Source organism: Oncorhynchus nerka, linkage group LG27, assembly GCF_034236695.1.
Source record: "Oncorhynchus nerka isolate Pitt River linkage group LG27, Oner_Uvic_2.0, whole genome shotgun sequence".
NCBI classification, from domain to species: domain Eukaryota; kingdom Metazoa; phylum Chordata; class Actinopteri; order Salmoniformes; family Salmonidae; genus Oncorhynchus; species Oncorhynchus nerka.
In genome coordinates, this window is record NC_088422.1 from 14116895 (window position 1) to 14130374 (window position 13480).

A 13480-nucleotide genomic window follows, 5' to 3' on the forward strand; every position below is an offset into this window, starting at 1 on the left:
GAGTCATCATGTCAGGTAGTCCTGGGGCATGGTCCTAGGGCTCAGGTCCTCCGAGAGAGAGAAAGAAAGAGAGAAGGGGAGAATTAGAGAATGCACACTTAGATTCACACAGGACACCGAATAGGACAGGAGAAGTACTCCAGATATAACAAACTGACCCTAGCCCCCCGACACATAAACTACTGCAGCATAAATACTGGAGGCTGGTTAGTATGCAGGCCATGGAAGAACTGGGACATTTTCTGCTTCCAGGAATTATGTACAGTTCCTTGCAATATGGGGCTGTGCATTATCATGCTGAAACATGAGGTGATGGCGGTGGATGAATGGCACGACTATGAAAATGTCCCAGTTCATCCATGGCCTGCATACTAACCAGACATGTTAGCAATTGGGCATGTTTGGGATGCTCTGGATTGATGTGTACGACAGAGTATTCCAGTTCAGGATCTTGTCACAGTATCTCTTTGCATTAAAATTGCCATCAATAAAATGCATTTGTGTTCATTGTCCGTAGCTTATGCCTGCCCATACCATAACCCCATCGCGACCATGGGGCACTCTGTTCACAATGTTGACATCAGAAAACCACTCACCCACACAACGCCATACACGTGGTCTGCGGTTGTGAGGCCGGTTGGACCTCCTGACAAATTATCTAAAACAACTTTGGAGGTGACTTATGGTAGAAAATTAATATTAAATTCTTTGGCAACAGCTCTGGTGGATATTCTTGCAGTCAGCATGCCAATTGCACGCTCCCTCAAGACATCTGTGGCATTGTGTTGTGTGACAAAACTGTACATTTTAGAGTGGCCTTTTATTGTCCCCAGCACAAGGTGCACCTGTGTAATGATCATGCTGTTTAATCAGATTATTGATATACCACACCTGTCAGGTGTATGGATTAACTTTGCAAATGAGAAATGCTCACTAACATGGATGTAAACACAAAATCTGAGAGAAATTAGCTTGTTGTGCGTATTAAACATTTCTGTGATACTTTATTTCATCTAACAAAACATGGGACCAACACTTTACACATTGCGTTTATATATATTTTTGTTCAGTGCAGCATTAAAACTCTTCTAACAAAAAAGTATCTTTGTTGTAAACAAGACTAAGAAAAAGGCTCTTGCATTTCAGTACTTGACAGCAAGTTCTCTGAGGGATACGAAGGAAGGGCAACACAGAAACTGAAGCAAAGAAAGGGGAGCTTGCCATTTTGTTTCAGCCTCGCGTTTGCCGGGCTGGGGTTTTGCTGATGGTTGGAATCAGTGACTTCTGTAGTGAGTGGCTGGCTGTCTGACAGACAAGACTGATTCCAATTCTCTTCTGACGTCTCGTCCTACTTATAGGGAGACAAGCATCGAGTCTCCAAACCAGGAACACACAAACACTGCTCTCCTCTGGAGCGTTTGGAACATCAGATGCTCCTGTCATACCACATGACAGTAACGCCTCTGTCTGAGATGACTTACTTTAAGTTTGACATCAAAGCATCTGATCTGATGAGTGAACCGCAGAATAGTAGCCAGGATGCAATTCTGTTGCATTTTCTTTTTAGGGATGTAAAAATTTGCCGATACGCATCGTTTACTTGTTTAAGATTTAACTGATCCAAGTAAAGCATTAATCGGTAATAAAACCCAATCGGCTGTTCGTTAACGTGTTTTGTTCCTTATTTTTCCTGCCTTATTACGAAAATACCTCATGTTGTGACTGAGTTGATGCGTCCTCTCCTTCAGCCTATTGAACTTTAATACCCGTAACTGCGTTTGACATTGATCTAAAATTCAGATAACTGCGCACAGTGCAGGAGAAGCAGCTTCTCGCTCCAACGAGAAGTAGGCCGTCCCCCATCCCAGCTTCAATATGTGTAGGCTATATCTGCCTCACACCTTCAGCATTCAGATGTTTGGAAAATGGCTTTTGCAATAATAAATCATAGGCTTTAGGGACAACCAATGTAATTGTCTATGTCATTGTTACCAAATGCACTGTAGAAAATGGTGTTTTGGCTGTGTAGTCTACCATCGTGGACACAACTCTCATCTTGCTGCTGATTGCACATTTAACTGATGATTGGGGCTTTTCGATTGCCAGGTTCACTATACAAAATATTTTTGGTAGTTCTGCTTCAAACGATCAGTGCATTGGGTCATTTTTAACTGAACAGGGTAAAGATGAAATGTCATAACAAGGACAGCAATCATTTTTGCAAGATGCACTGGTCAGAACGGGAGAAGAGAGCGGCTCTCTGTAAAGTTCCAAATGGGGGTGAAATTCCCTGTTTTTGAGAAGGGTGAAATCCAAAGCTGCATTACATAAATTGTCTATGTATGTCATAGTTCATTTCTAAAGATAAATATTGACATTACTGGCTCAAAACAGAAGTTACTTAGTTGGTGATGATCATTTCAGATAAAAAGTGTGGGGGGGGGTCAGAAACAATGTTATAGTGGTAGATGCTCAGTCTGCCATATGGTTTAGCACACACACACACACAGAGTTAGCTCAGACAGATCCAGCTCAGTTGTTTATGTATTTTGTCTGTTAGTCTTGGAGCCACACTTCACGCCACGCTACTCTATGTCCACAGGATGACGGTGTCCAGTCAGCCGTCGCCCCCTACCTGCACCACGCCTCCATTCCTCTCCTGCTGGCCTGCACTGCCAGTGCCAAGACAGTTGTGGCCAACCCCATCGTCCATCTGACCAACCTCACCCACGACATCCTGCACACCATCAACGCACTGGACTCCCCGCCACACCCAGACGTCGTCAACAACGAGGTCAGACACACGTGCACCAGCCAAGGCTATCGTCATGATGTGTGCTCCAAACAAAGAGCATGTTGAGAGATCAGAGTGGTACTTGTGTTGGTTGTGCGGGGTGGATGTGGGGGGGTAATGTGCTGTGAATTTGACAGGGGTGGTAATGTGCTGTGAATTTGACAGGGGCGGTAATGTGCTGTGAATTTGACAGGGGCGGTAATGTGCTGTGAATTTGACAGGGGCGGTAATGTGCTGTGAATTTGACAGGGGCGGTAATGTGCTGTGAATTTGACAGGGGCGGTAATGTGCTGTGAATTTGACAGGGGCGGTAATGTGCTGTGAATTTGACAGGGGCGGTAATGTGCTGTGAATTTGACAGGGGTCATATCTTATCAGAAGTGTTTTAGTGGAGATATTGTGATAGATGGATATCACTGGTAATATAAGGTGAGTTGATGGTGCTGTTCTGCTGCTCCTAATGTGTCTCATACCTCCTGCTCTCCCAGATCTATGTGATGCACACACTGGCAGCCTCGCTGTCCGCCTGCATATACCAGTGTCTCTGCGACGGCCACAACCACAGGTTAGTCTGAATCCTAACGCCGCCAACTTTGATCTGTGCTCCTGATCTCTGTACTAGAACGGCTCACAACCAACAGCATGCTGGGAAATGCACATTAGGCAACAGTTCAGACATTTCAACTGCACCCATGCATCTGATTTTGAGAATCTGCCTGTCAGTGTATGTGTATGATAATGTTGGGATAATGATCATTAAAACCTGTTTTTTGATTCTCTTAACAGCTGTACTACTACAAGGGGAAAAGTATATGACGTTAAAAAGTAGAGAAAAGGCTTTTTTCTTTGTCTCATCTAATAGTTGAATGACCTTAAAATAGGAATCACGTGACTGCGCCCGGCCCTCCGCCTGACCTTGGCATTTGAAAGCTCACAGATCTGTAAATGAGTAAGGACTTTGTTTTGAGCCGTGCCCAACAGTTCCCCCTCTCGTGTGGAGAATGAAGCGGTGCAGTCCGACTAAATTAGCTTTTTCTAATTCAACACTCCCCTTTTGTTATGCTAATGAAAACTCACGCCGCAGTCGTGTTAAGAGGTTTGTCGAAACGTTGACTCTAAATTCAACACATGGTAGGTGATTCCATCTGGCGAACATGTGAAAGTCTTCGAACGCTGGCTTTTTATGTTGCAGTTTCACGGCCCTTTTCAACCTGCTCTGTCCACTAAAGAAGCACTTTATGTTCTAATATTGCAGTTTTAGCCTGTACACTTCCAGTAACTCTATTCTGTGTTATGTGACAGGAATCAGCTCTTTCATGCAAGCTTAATAGAGGACTTAGTAGATATACAATGCACTCTAATATACCCGTCAGTATACTAAAATAGAACCATCATGTTGAGAGAGCTATATATCCCCCTTGTGAGAGATGGAACTATGCCTCCCAACTCATTAAATATCTAGAGAAGGCTCTTTGATGTCAGAATACACTTCTGCGCTTCATCTATAGATCTCCTGAATTCTTTATTGTAACCAGAGGGTGAGGAGCCACAGCAGTGTATTAGTGTTTTATGTGTTAAATGGGTCTGCTGTTCTCTGGATTCAGAGAAGTTAAAACATTTCCAGTCCGCTCCATATAGGCCTATGTACACGTCGCCGTTTCCCCTGGTTGATAATCCCTTGTTTAATGGAACGTCCCCTTCCTTCTTGCTAAATGACTGAGTGGGTGTACTTCCTTGTCTTTCTCTCCTCCCAGCCATGTGAACCAGTTCACTGGGATAGTGTACCAGAGTATCCTCTCCTTCCAGCACCACTCGGTACGCACTGTGAGCATGGAGGAGACTGTACTGCCCAACACCCACCCAGCACAGTGGCCAGGTAATCCCACTTTACTTCCACCAGTTTTCACTTCATTTCACAGAAATTGTACCCTGTTTGGAGAACCATTGCTTGATTGCTACATTAAAGGGGCAATCTGCAGTTCAAACAATAACAAAGTGTAGACCCCGCTGAGGGATGGGTCTGGACAAATGTAACCACTCTCAAATTCATAGACGGCTATGGGATGCAAGGACTGACCATCCATGAGATCAAAATGACAGTTTTAACCATGGCTTGAGGCGATAGTGTTTGTTTACAAACATTGGAATAGAAAAATATATATATTTTGGCATCTGATGGGTTACGATTGTTGAACTAATCTTATGAAGCATTTCTAAATAATATTCTTCAAAAACCAATGGGTACATAGTATTCATGTAGAAGTCAAATGTATGTAGCAATTGCAGATTGCCCCTTTAACACCACAGTCCTAAACATACAACTTTTAAAGGATCACTTTAAACACAAACACATTTTTGTATTTTGTTAATTAGTATTTTGTTAATTACAATTAGTTAATATTTTGTTAATTAGTATTTTGTTCCTTCATTAAAAAGCAAAAAAGTGTGATGCCTTTTACATCAGTAAAAGTGCTCCATCTAAAAAAAAACATTTGTTGGGACTATATCAACAGTGGACTAATGAACAACATACTGAAATGTTTTTTTGAATAAAGTGATTCTTTAATTCTAGTCAATTCATTCACTCGCACTCCCTCACGGTCTCTGTGTGTCAGGTATCAGTACCCTGATCCGCCTGTTGAACTCTGCTGGTGAGGAGAGCCAGCCAGGCCTGGCCGTGTTACTGTGTGAGATCCTGACGGCCGTCTTCCTCAGCCTGTTTGTGCACGGCCTGGCCACCCACTCCAGCAACGAGCTGTTCCGCATCGTGGCCCACACGCTCAACAGCAAGCTGTGGGTGGCTGTGTTCGGAGGGGGGGCGCGTACCCCCATCACAGAGAAGCCCAGTAAGGCCAAGTCACCTCCAGGTGTGTGTGTGTGTGTGTGCTCGTCAGATGTAGAGGCTGATGTAACTGTAACGCAAGGGTGGGCAACTCGGAGCCGTGTGGGCAGCCTTCACCCCTGATTCAAAGATCTGTTGAAGATTGTGATTGGTTGAATCAGGCGTATTACAGCTGGGCTGGAACAACAGTCTACACACACTGCAGCTCTTGTTCGTCTCAATATTATCCGTAATATTATAAGTCCAGTATGTCCAATAAATATGGCATGTGTGTGGTTGTCTCAGCAGCCAATGAGGAGTTCGATAGGAAGCCCAGGCGCTTCAAGCTGCTGTCGTCATCGCCACGCAGTGCCTCCAGAGAGGGGCCAGAGACCCCCAGCCCAACCAGCCCTGTGGTGGAGCAAGAGACCTCCATCTTCAAAGAGCACTTTGTCCCCCCGGAGCTCAGCATCTGGGACTACTTTATCGCAAAGGTACCGTAGTAGTGTACACTTCCAGGTTCATAGTTCACTTAAACCATGCCCCTCTAAAATACCCAGTCATTCAGCTCATTCTAACATGTATGTACAGTTGAAGTCAGAAGTTTACATACACTTAGGTTGGAGTCATTTAAAGCTAGTTTTTCAACCACTCCACACATTTCTTGTTAATAACAAACTATAGTTTTGGCAAGTCTGTTGTTTACAGACAGATTATTTCACTTATAATTCACTGTATCACAATTCCAGTGGGTCAGAGGTTTACATGCACTAAGTTGACTGTGCCTTTAAACAGCTTGGAAAATTCCAGAAAATGATGTCATGGCTTTAGAAGCTTCTGATAGACTCATTGACATCATTTGAGTCAATTGGAGGTTTACCTGTGGATGTATTTCAAGGCCTACCTTCAAACCCAGTGCCTCTTTGCCTGACATCATGGGAAAATCAAAAGAAATCAGCCAAGACCTCCACAAGTCTGGTTCATCCTTGGGAGCAATTTTCGAACACCTGAAGGTACCACGTTCATCTGTAAAAATAATAGTACACAAGTATAAACACCATGGAACCACGCAGCCATCATCCGCTCAGGAAGGAGATGCGTTCTGTCTCCTAGAGATGAACGTACTTTGGTGCAAAAAGTGAAAATCAATCCCAGAACAACAGCAAAGGACCTTGTGAAGATGCTGGAGGAAACGGGTACAAAAGTATCTATATCCACAGTAAAACGAGTCCTATATCGACATAATCTGAAAGGCCGCTCAGCAAGGAAGAAGCCACTGCTCCAAAACCACCATTAAAAAGCCAGACTACGGTTTGCAACTGCACATGGGGACAAAGATCGTACTTTTTGGAGAAATGTCCCCTGGTCTGATGAAACAAAAATATAACTGTTTGGCTATCATGACCATCGTTATGTTTGGAGGAAAAAGGGAGAGGCTTACAAGCCGACGAACACCATCCCAACCGGGAAGCACGGGGGTGGCAGCATCATGTTGCAGTTGGTGCATTGCTGCAGGAGGGACTGGTGCATTGCTGCAGGAGGGACTGGTGCATTGCTGCAGGAGGGACTGGTGCATTGCTGCAGGAGGGACTGGTGCATTGCTGCAGGAGGGACTGGTGCATTGCTGCAGGAGGGACTGGTGCATTGCTGCAGGAGGGACTGGTGCATTGCTGCAGGAGGGACTGGTGCACTTCACAAAATAGATGGCATCATGAGGGAGGCAAATTATGGGGATATGTTGAAGCAACATCTCATGACATCAGGAAGTTAAAGCTTGGTCGCAAATGGGTCTTCCGAATGGACAATGATCCCAAGCATCCTTCCAAAGTTTTGGCAAAATGGCTTAAGGACAACAAAGTCAAGTTTATTGGAGTGGCCATCACAAAGCCCAAACCTCAATCCTATAAAAAAATTGTGGGCAGAACTGAAAAAGTGTGTGCGAGCAAGGAGGCCTACATACCTGACTCGGTTACACCAGCTCAGGAGGAAGGAATGAGGAATGGGCCATAATTCACCCAACTTATTGTGGGAAGCTTGTGGAAGGCTACCCAAAATGTTTGATCCAAGTTAAACTATTTAAAGGCAATGCTACCAAACACTTATTGAGTGTATGTGAACTTCTGACCCGCTGGGAATGTGATGAAAGAAATAAAAGCTGAAATAAATCACTCTACTATTATTCTTACATTTCACATTCTTAAAATAAAGTGGTGATCCTAACTGACCTAAGATGGGGAATTTTTACTAGGATTAAATGTCAGGAATTGTGAAAAACTGATTTTAAATGTACTTGGCTAAGATGTATGTAAACTTCCGACTTCAACTGTATGTCTGTGTTTATAGTGTTTTCTCCTCCTCCTCCCACAGCCTTTCCTCCCTCCGTCAGAGAGCAGGGTGGAGTACGACTCGGAGGAGAGCCAGGGCAGTCAGGACGAGGATGATGATGATGATGAAGACGAGTTTGGAGACTTTGACCCCAACTCTCCTAGCCGAGAACATTCCAATCCTAACTCCTACAGGTACAGTCGGTGGGCAGCACTATCAAAGCAAATGGATGTTACTCTTGTCAGTGATGGTTAGACATAACAATGGTGATTTGTGTGTGTGTGTGTCCAGTTGGTGTCTGATGCGTCTGGCCATGGTCCAGCTGGTTCTAGGCAACCTGAAGTCATTCTACCCCATGGCAGGACACGACCTACTAGGTACCGTACACTAACGACAACTAGCCTTCACAACCACTGGACTAATGTCTATTTGTGGAGACAATTTTTGTTGGAAGCATTAGTGCTTGTGAAGTCCAAACTAAGAGAGGGATTTTGTGATATTGAACCAGACTCCCTTTTAGATAACTGCCTGCCCTTTTTGTGAAGTCTCACGTCTCTGAATGTACTGTTGTTAATGTCACCTAGTGTTTGTGTGTTTCTCTTAGATCTACCTGTGGGCTCTCCTCTGTGTCACGCGGTGCTGAAGACCCTCCAGCGGTGGGAGCAGGTGTTGCTGAAGAGGCTGGAGATCTTCGGGGGGCCGCCCTCCAAGTACATCTCCACACACCCTCTGGACGAGACGGCTGCCTCGGGCCCCGCCATCCTCAGACACAAAGCCCTGTTTGAGCCCTCCAACACACCCTTCAGGTGAGTGCCAAACAGGAATTCTCTGTATATTGATATGTTTGCCATAACATTCTGTAAATCAGTGGTCACCAACCGGTCAATTGCATTCGACTGGTTGATCTTCAAGGCGCATTCCTAGTCGATCATCAGGGCGCATTCCTAGTCGATCATCAGGGCGCATTCCTAGTCGATCATCAGGGCGCATTCCTAGTTGATCATCAGGGCGCATTCCTAGTCGATCATCAGGGCGCATTTCTGTAGAAAAGCCAACGATGCTGTTCCCCAAAGCCTTGCACACTATTTTTTTTTGTTCTATTCGTCTTGCGAGGTTGATGGTAGGTGCACTTGATTCAGAGGCCCTCCGCGCTAGTTAGGCGAAGTGTTCCCATTTTGAACCATTTCATTTGTCTGAAGGGACAAACTCTGCCTACCAGATGGACCAGGAGAGCTAAATCAAGTGTGCCTACTGCTCTGGCCAGTCAGTTATCTCAAAATACCATGCCTACAGCTTTCACGACGCAACAGTAGAGTTTGATACTAGCTTACGTGAGATCTCATAACTTTTAAAACCACGACCAGAGAGAGACTGTCAAACAATACAGCAAAGAGCTGCTGTTTTTATAAGTGACTTCATGTTTACGTTTTTATTCAACACTGTTAACACTGTTTTTATTCAGCACTTTTACAGAACATAAAACGTGTTTCTCGCTACTTCCCCTCACGCTACAACCAGCACTGCAGCTGCAGTACATGAGTAGCCAAGTGTATCGATGGGCCAGTATTTGTATTATTAGCAGCTTGTCGTGTATATTTTAATATCAAGGGATATTTAACTTTCTCTGGTCATAGGAACAACATGAATTTGTGCATGAGACAGAACTAATGTGGTGTGTCTCAAGTTGGGCCGTCAGGAGGAAGACATTGTCTCCTCTCTCTGGTCAGTTTCACCAGAGAAAAAGAGAGGACAGTGAGGGATGGACCCTCTGCTTCTCTCTCCCACCACTGAGACTGACCATCAGTCCAGTAAAATAAAAAAGCTAATTATTTCAATTTATTCTCAGCTGTGCCTCCCGACTGATACAACAAATTATCTAATTTGTTATAAAAGATTGAGTTTTAAAATATAATATGGTCTGAGAAGAACAATATTGGCAGGCCAAGCATAGTCAATATGCTGTGATAATGTATCAGTCCTACTGCACAAAACTTTCCTACAGAACTGTTTTTATTAAGTTAATGTTGCATATGCGCATTACAAGTCCTTTTCTAAATAAATCTGAGTGTCAGATCTAGGCTTGCTTTTTGACATTGAAAGTGATCTTGACTCCGAAAAGGTTAGTGACCACTGCTGTAAATGTAGGTTTTCGGTACACACTGATATGATCCACACAACGTCATAAATTCCTTTTGTAAGTGAGCTGTATAACCGAGGGGAGTGTTGTGTGGCTACAGGTCCAGTCACCACTCTGCCCTGCCTGTGAAGAGGCTGTGGCAGTACCTGGTCAAACAGGAAGAGGTGCAGGAAACGTTCATCCGCAATATTTTCACCAAGAAACGAAACCAAAACGAGGTAGCTACCGCTCCACTTCACCCACCCACCCACCGCATGCAGACAGCTGAGCAGTCTGAGCACTGACACATTGCACACTGTCACTAAATAACATCTCCCATTGAATAATACCTAAAACATAATTTCTAGTCCCAGAGAGCGTCATTAACTTTTTCTATCCCTGTTGACGCATTTGTGCTTTTGTTTTGCATGGTTCCTGTATTTATATCCTAATTGCCTTTTACTTTGTGGATTTCTGGTGAATAATATTGTTCTTAAACCCTGATAATTAACCGTCTAATTCTAGATTGTGTTTCCTGTTGACTCTGCATGATTCATCACATTGTTTTGTCTGATGTCTTGGGGGCTTCTCAAATAATTAAGTCGGTTGAGGACCTCAATGAAAATGACAAATGTTCAGGGATGGAGGAGCCTAGCTGTAACCAGGTACTGCTTTGGATAATTTTGGTGGTGGGGGTTTATGGGTTGTAATTACCATGCTCATTGACCAGTAAAATCATTTCAGTTTTTAATTGACACCTGTGTTTTACGCTGGGAAAATGTCATCTATTTCCGCGTCCACTTCCATGTCCGATTTTTCTGTTTTTAACTTGACTTCAAGATTATATCATGAAATTCATAAAAAACACGGCCATAGTTTTGATATCTTCACTATTATTCTACAATGTAGAAAATACCAGTCAAACATTTGGACACACCTACTCATTCAAGGGTTTTTCTTTATTTTTACTATTTTCTACATTGTAGAATAGTAGTGACGATATCAAAACTATGAAATAACACATATGGACTCATGGAGTAACCAAAAAAGTGTTCAGTCAAAATATATTTTATATAGCCACCCTTTGCCTTGATGACAGCTTTGCACACTCTAGGCACAACCAGCTTCACCTGGAATGCTTGAAGCAGTTCCCTCAAATGTTAAGCACTTGTTGGCTGCTTTGCCTTCACTCTGCTATCCAACTCATCCCAAACCATCTCAATTGGGTTGAGGTCGGGTGATTGTGTAGGCCAAGTCATCTGATGCAGCACTCCATCACTCTCCTTCTTGGTCAAATTGTCCTTACACAGTCTGGAGGTGTGTTGGCTCATTGTCCTGTTGAAAAACAAATGACAGTCCCACTAAGCGCAAAGCAGATGGGATGGCGTATCGCTGCAGGATGCTGTGGTAGCCATGCTGGTTAAGTGTGCCTTGAATTCAAAATTAATCAGACCGTGTCACCAGCAAAGCACCATCACACCTCCTCCTCCATGCTTCACGGTGGGAACCACACATGCAGAGATCATCTGTTCACCTACACTGCGTCTCACAAAGACACGGTTGGAACCAAAAATCTCAAATTTGGACTCATCAGACCAAAGGACAGATTTCCACCGGTCTAATATCCATTGTTACTACATGATTCCATATTTGTTATTTCATATATTTACTATTATTAATTATTCTACAATGTAGAAAATAGTACAAATAAAGAAAAACCTTGGAATGAGTAGGTGTGTCAACCTTTTACTGGCACTTTATTTATTTATATGTATGTTTGTAAACTCAGCAAAAAAAGAAATGTCCTCGCTGTCAAATGTGTTTATTTTCAGCAAACTTAACATGTGAATGAACATAAGATTCAATAACTGAGACATAAACTGAACAAGTTCCACAGACATGTGACTAACATAAATGGAATAATGTGTTCCTGAAAAAGCAGGGGATCAAAAGCAACAGTCAGTATCTGGTGTGGCCATCAGCTGCATTAAGTACTGCAGTGCATCTCCTCCTCGTGGACTGCACCAGATTTGCCAGTTCTTGCTGTGAGATGTTACCCCACTTTTCCACAAAGCACCTGCAAGTCCGCATACATTTCTGGGGGGAATGGCCCTAGCCCTCACCCTCTGATCCAACAGGTCCCAGACGTGCTCAATGTGGTTAAGATCCAGGCTCTTCTCTGGCTGTGGCAGAACACTGACATTCCTGTCTTGCAGGAAATCACGCACAGAACAGAGCAGTATGGCTGGTGGCTTTGTCATGCTGGAGGGACATGTCAGGATGAGCCTGCAGGAAGGGTACCACATGAGGGAGGAGGATGTCTTCCCTGTAACGCACAGCGTTGAGATTGCCTACAATGACAACAAGCTCAGTCCGATGATGCTGTGACACACTGCCCCAGACCATGACGGAACCTCCACCTCCAAATCGATCCCGCTCCAGAGTACAGGCCTCGGTGTAACGCTCATTCCTTCGACGATAAACGCGAATCCGACCATCACTCCTGGTGAGACAAAACCGCCACTCGTCAGTGAAGAGCACTTTTTGCCAGTCCTGTCTGGTCCAGCGACAGTGGGTTTGTCTGGTGAGGACCTGCCTTACAACAGGCCTACAAGCCCTCAGTCCAGCCTCTCTCAGCCTATTGTGGACAGTCTGAGCACTGATGGAGGGATTGTGCGTTCCTGGTGTAACTCGGGCAGTTGTTGTTGCCATCCTGTACCTGTCCCGCAGGTGTGATGTTCAGATGTACCGATCCTGTGCAGATGTTGTTACACGTGGTCTGCCACTGTGAGGACGATCAGCTGTCCATCCTGTCTCCCTGTAGCGCTGTGTTATGCGTCTCACAGTACGGACATGGCAAATTTATTGCCCTGGTCACATCTGCAGTCCTCATGCCTCCTTGCAGCATCTCTAAGGCGCAGATGAGCAGGGACGCTGGGCATCTTTCTTTTGTTGTTTTCCAGAGTCAGTAGAAAGGCCTCTTTTAGTTTTCATAACTGTGACCTTAATTGCCTACCGTCTGTAAGCTGTTATGTGTCTTAACGACCATTCCGCGGGTACATGTTCATTAACTGTTTATGGTTCATTCAACAAGCATGGGAAAGTTTTACGAATTATCTTCGAAAGACAGGAAAAAGGGACGTTTCTTTTTTTGCTGAGTTTATGTATGTATCACACACACATACACACACACACACACACACACACACACAGTGCCTTCTGAAAGTATTCAGACCCATTTACTTTTTTCTCATTTTAAGTTACAGCCTTATTCTAAAATTGATTACATGTTTTATTTATTTTTATCAATCTACACACAATACTCCATAAGCGTAAAGCAAAAACAGGTTTTTAGAATTGTTTGCTAATTTATTACAAATTTAAAAAACTATCACATTTACATAACTATTCAGACCCTTTCCTC

The 13480-nt window shown here is 43.9% G+C and overlaps 1 protein-coding gene across 9 annotated transcripts in view; it reads left to right on the forward strand.

Moving 5' to 3' along the window:
• LOC115111273 (dmX-like protein 1) overlaps positions 1–13480 on the forward strand; it is a 58454-nt gene that overhangs the window by 33285 nt on the left and 11689 nt on the right. For 3 of the 9 annotated variants that reach the window (XM_029637154.2, XM_029637156.2, XM_029637155.2), the window contains exons 26-35: positions 2603–2794; positions 3283–3359; positions 4549–4670; positions 5410–5661; positions 5922–6109; positions 7983–8134; positions 8232–8317; positions 8545–8746; positions 10178–10295; positions 10659–10721. In XM_029637154.2, coding sequence (XP_029493014.2) covers positions 2603–2794; positions 3283–3359; positions 4549–4670; positions 5410–5661; positions 5922–6109; positions 7983–8134; positions 8232–8317; positions 8545–8746; positions 10178–10295; positions 10659–10721 — 1452 coding nt within the window. Of the gene's footprint in view, positions 1–2602; positions 2795–3282; positions 3360–4548; positions 4671–5409; positions 5662–5921; positions 6110–7982; positions 8135–8231; positions 8318–8544; positions 8747–10177; positions 10296–10581; positions 10722–13480 lie in introns of those variants that run through there. The other 6 variants (XM_029637157.2, XM_065011402.1, XM_029637161.2 and 3 more) reach the window with 5 other exon arrangements.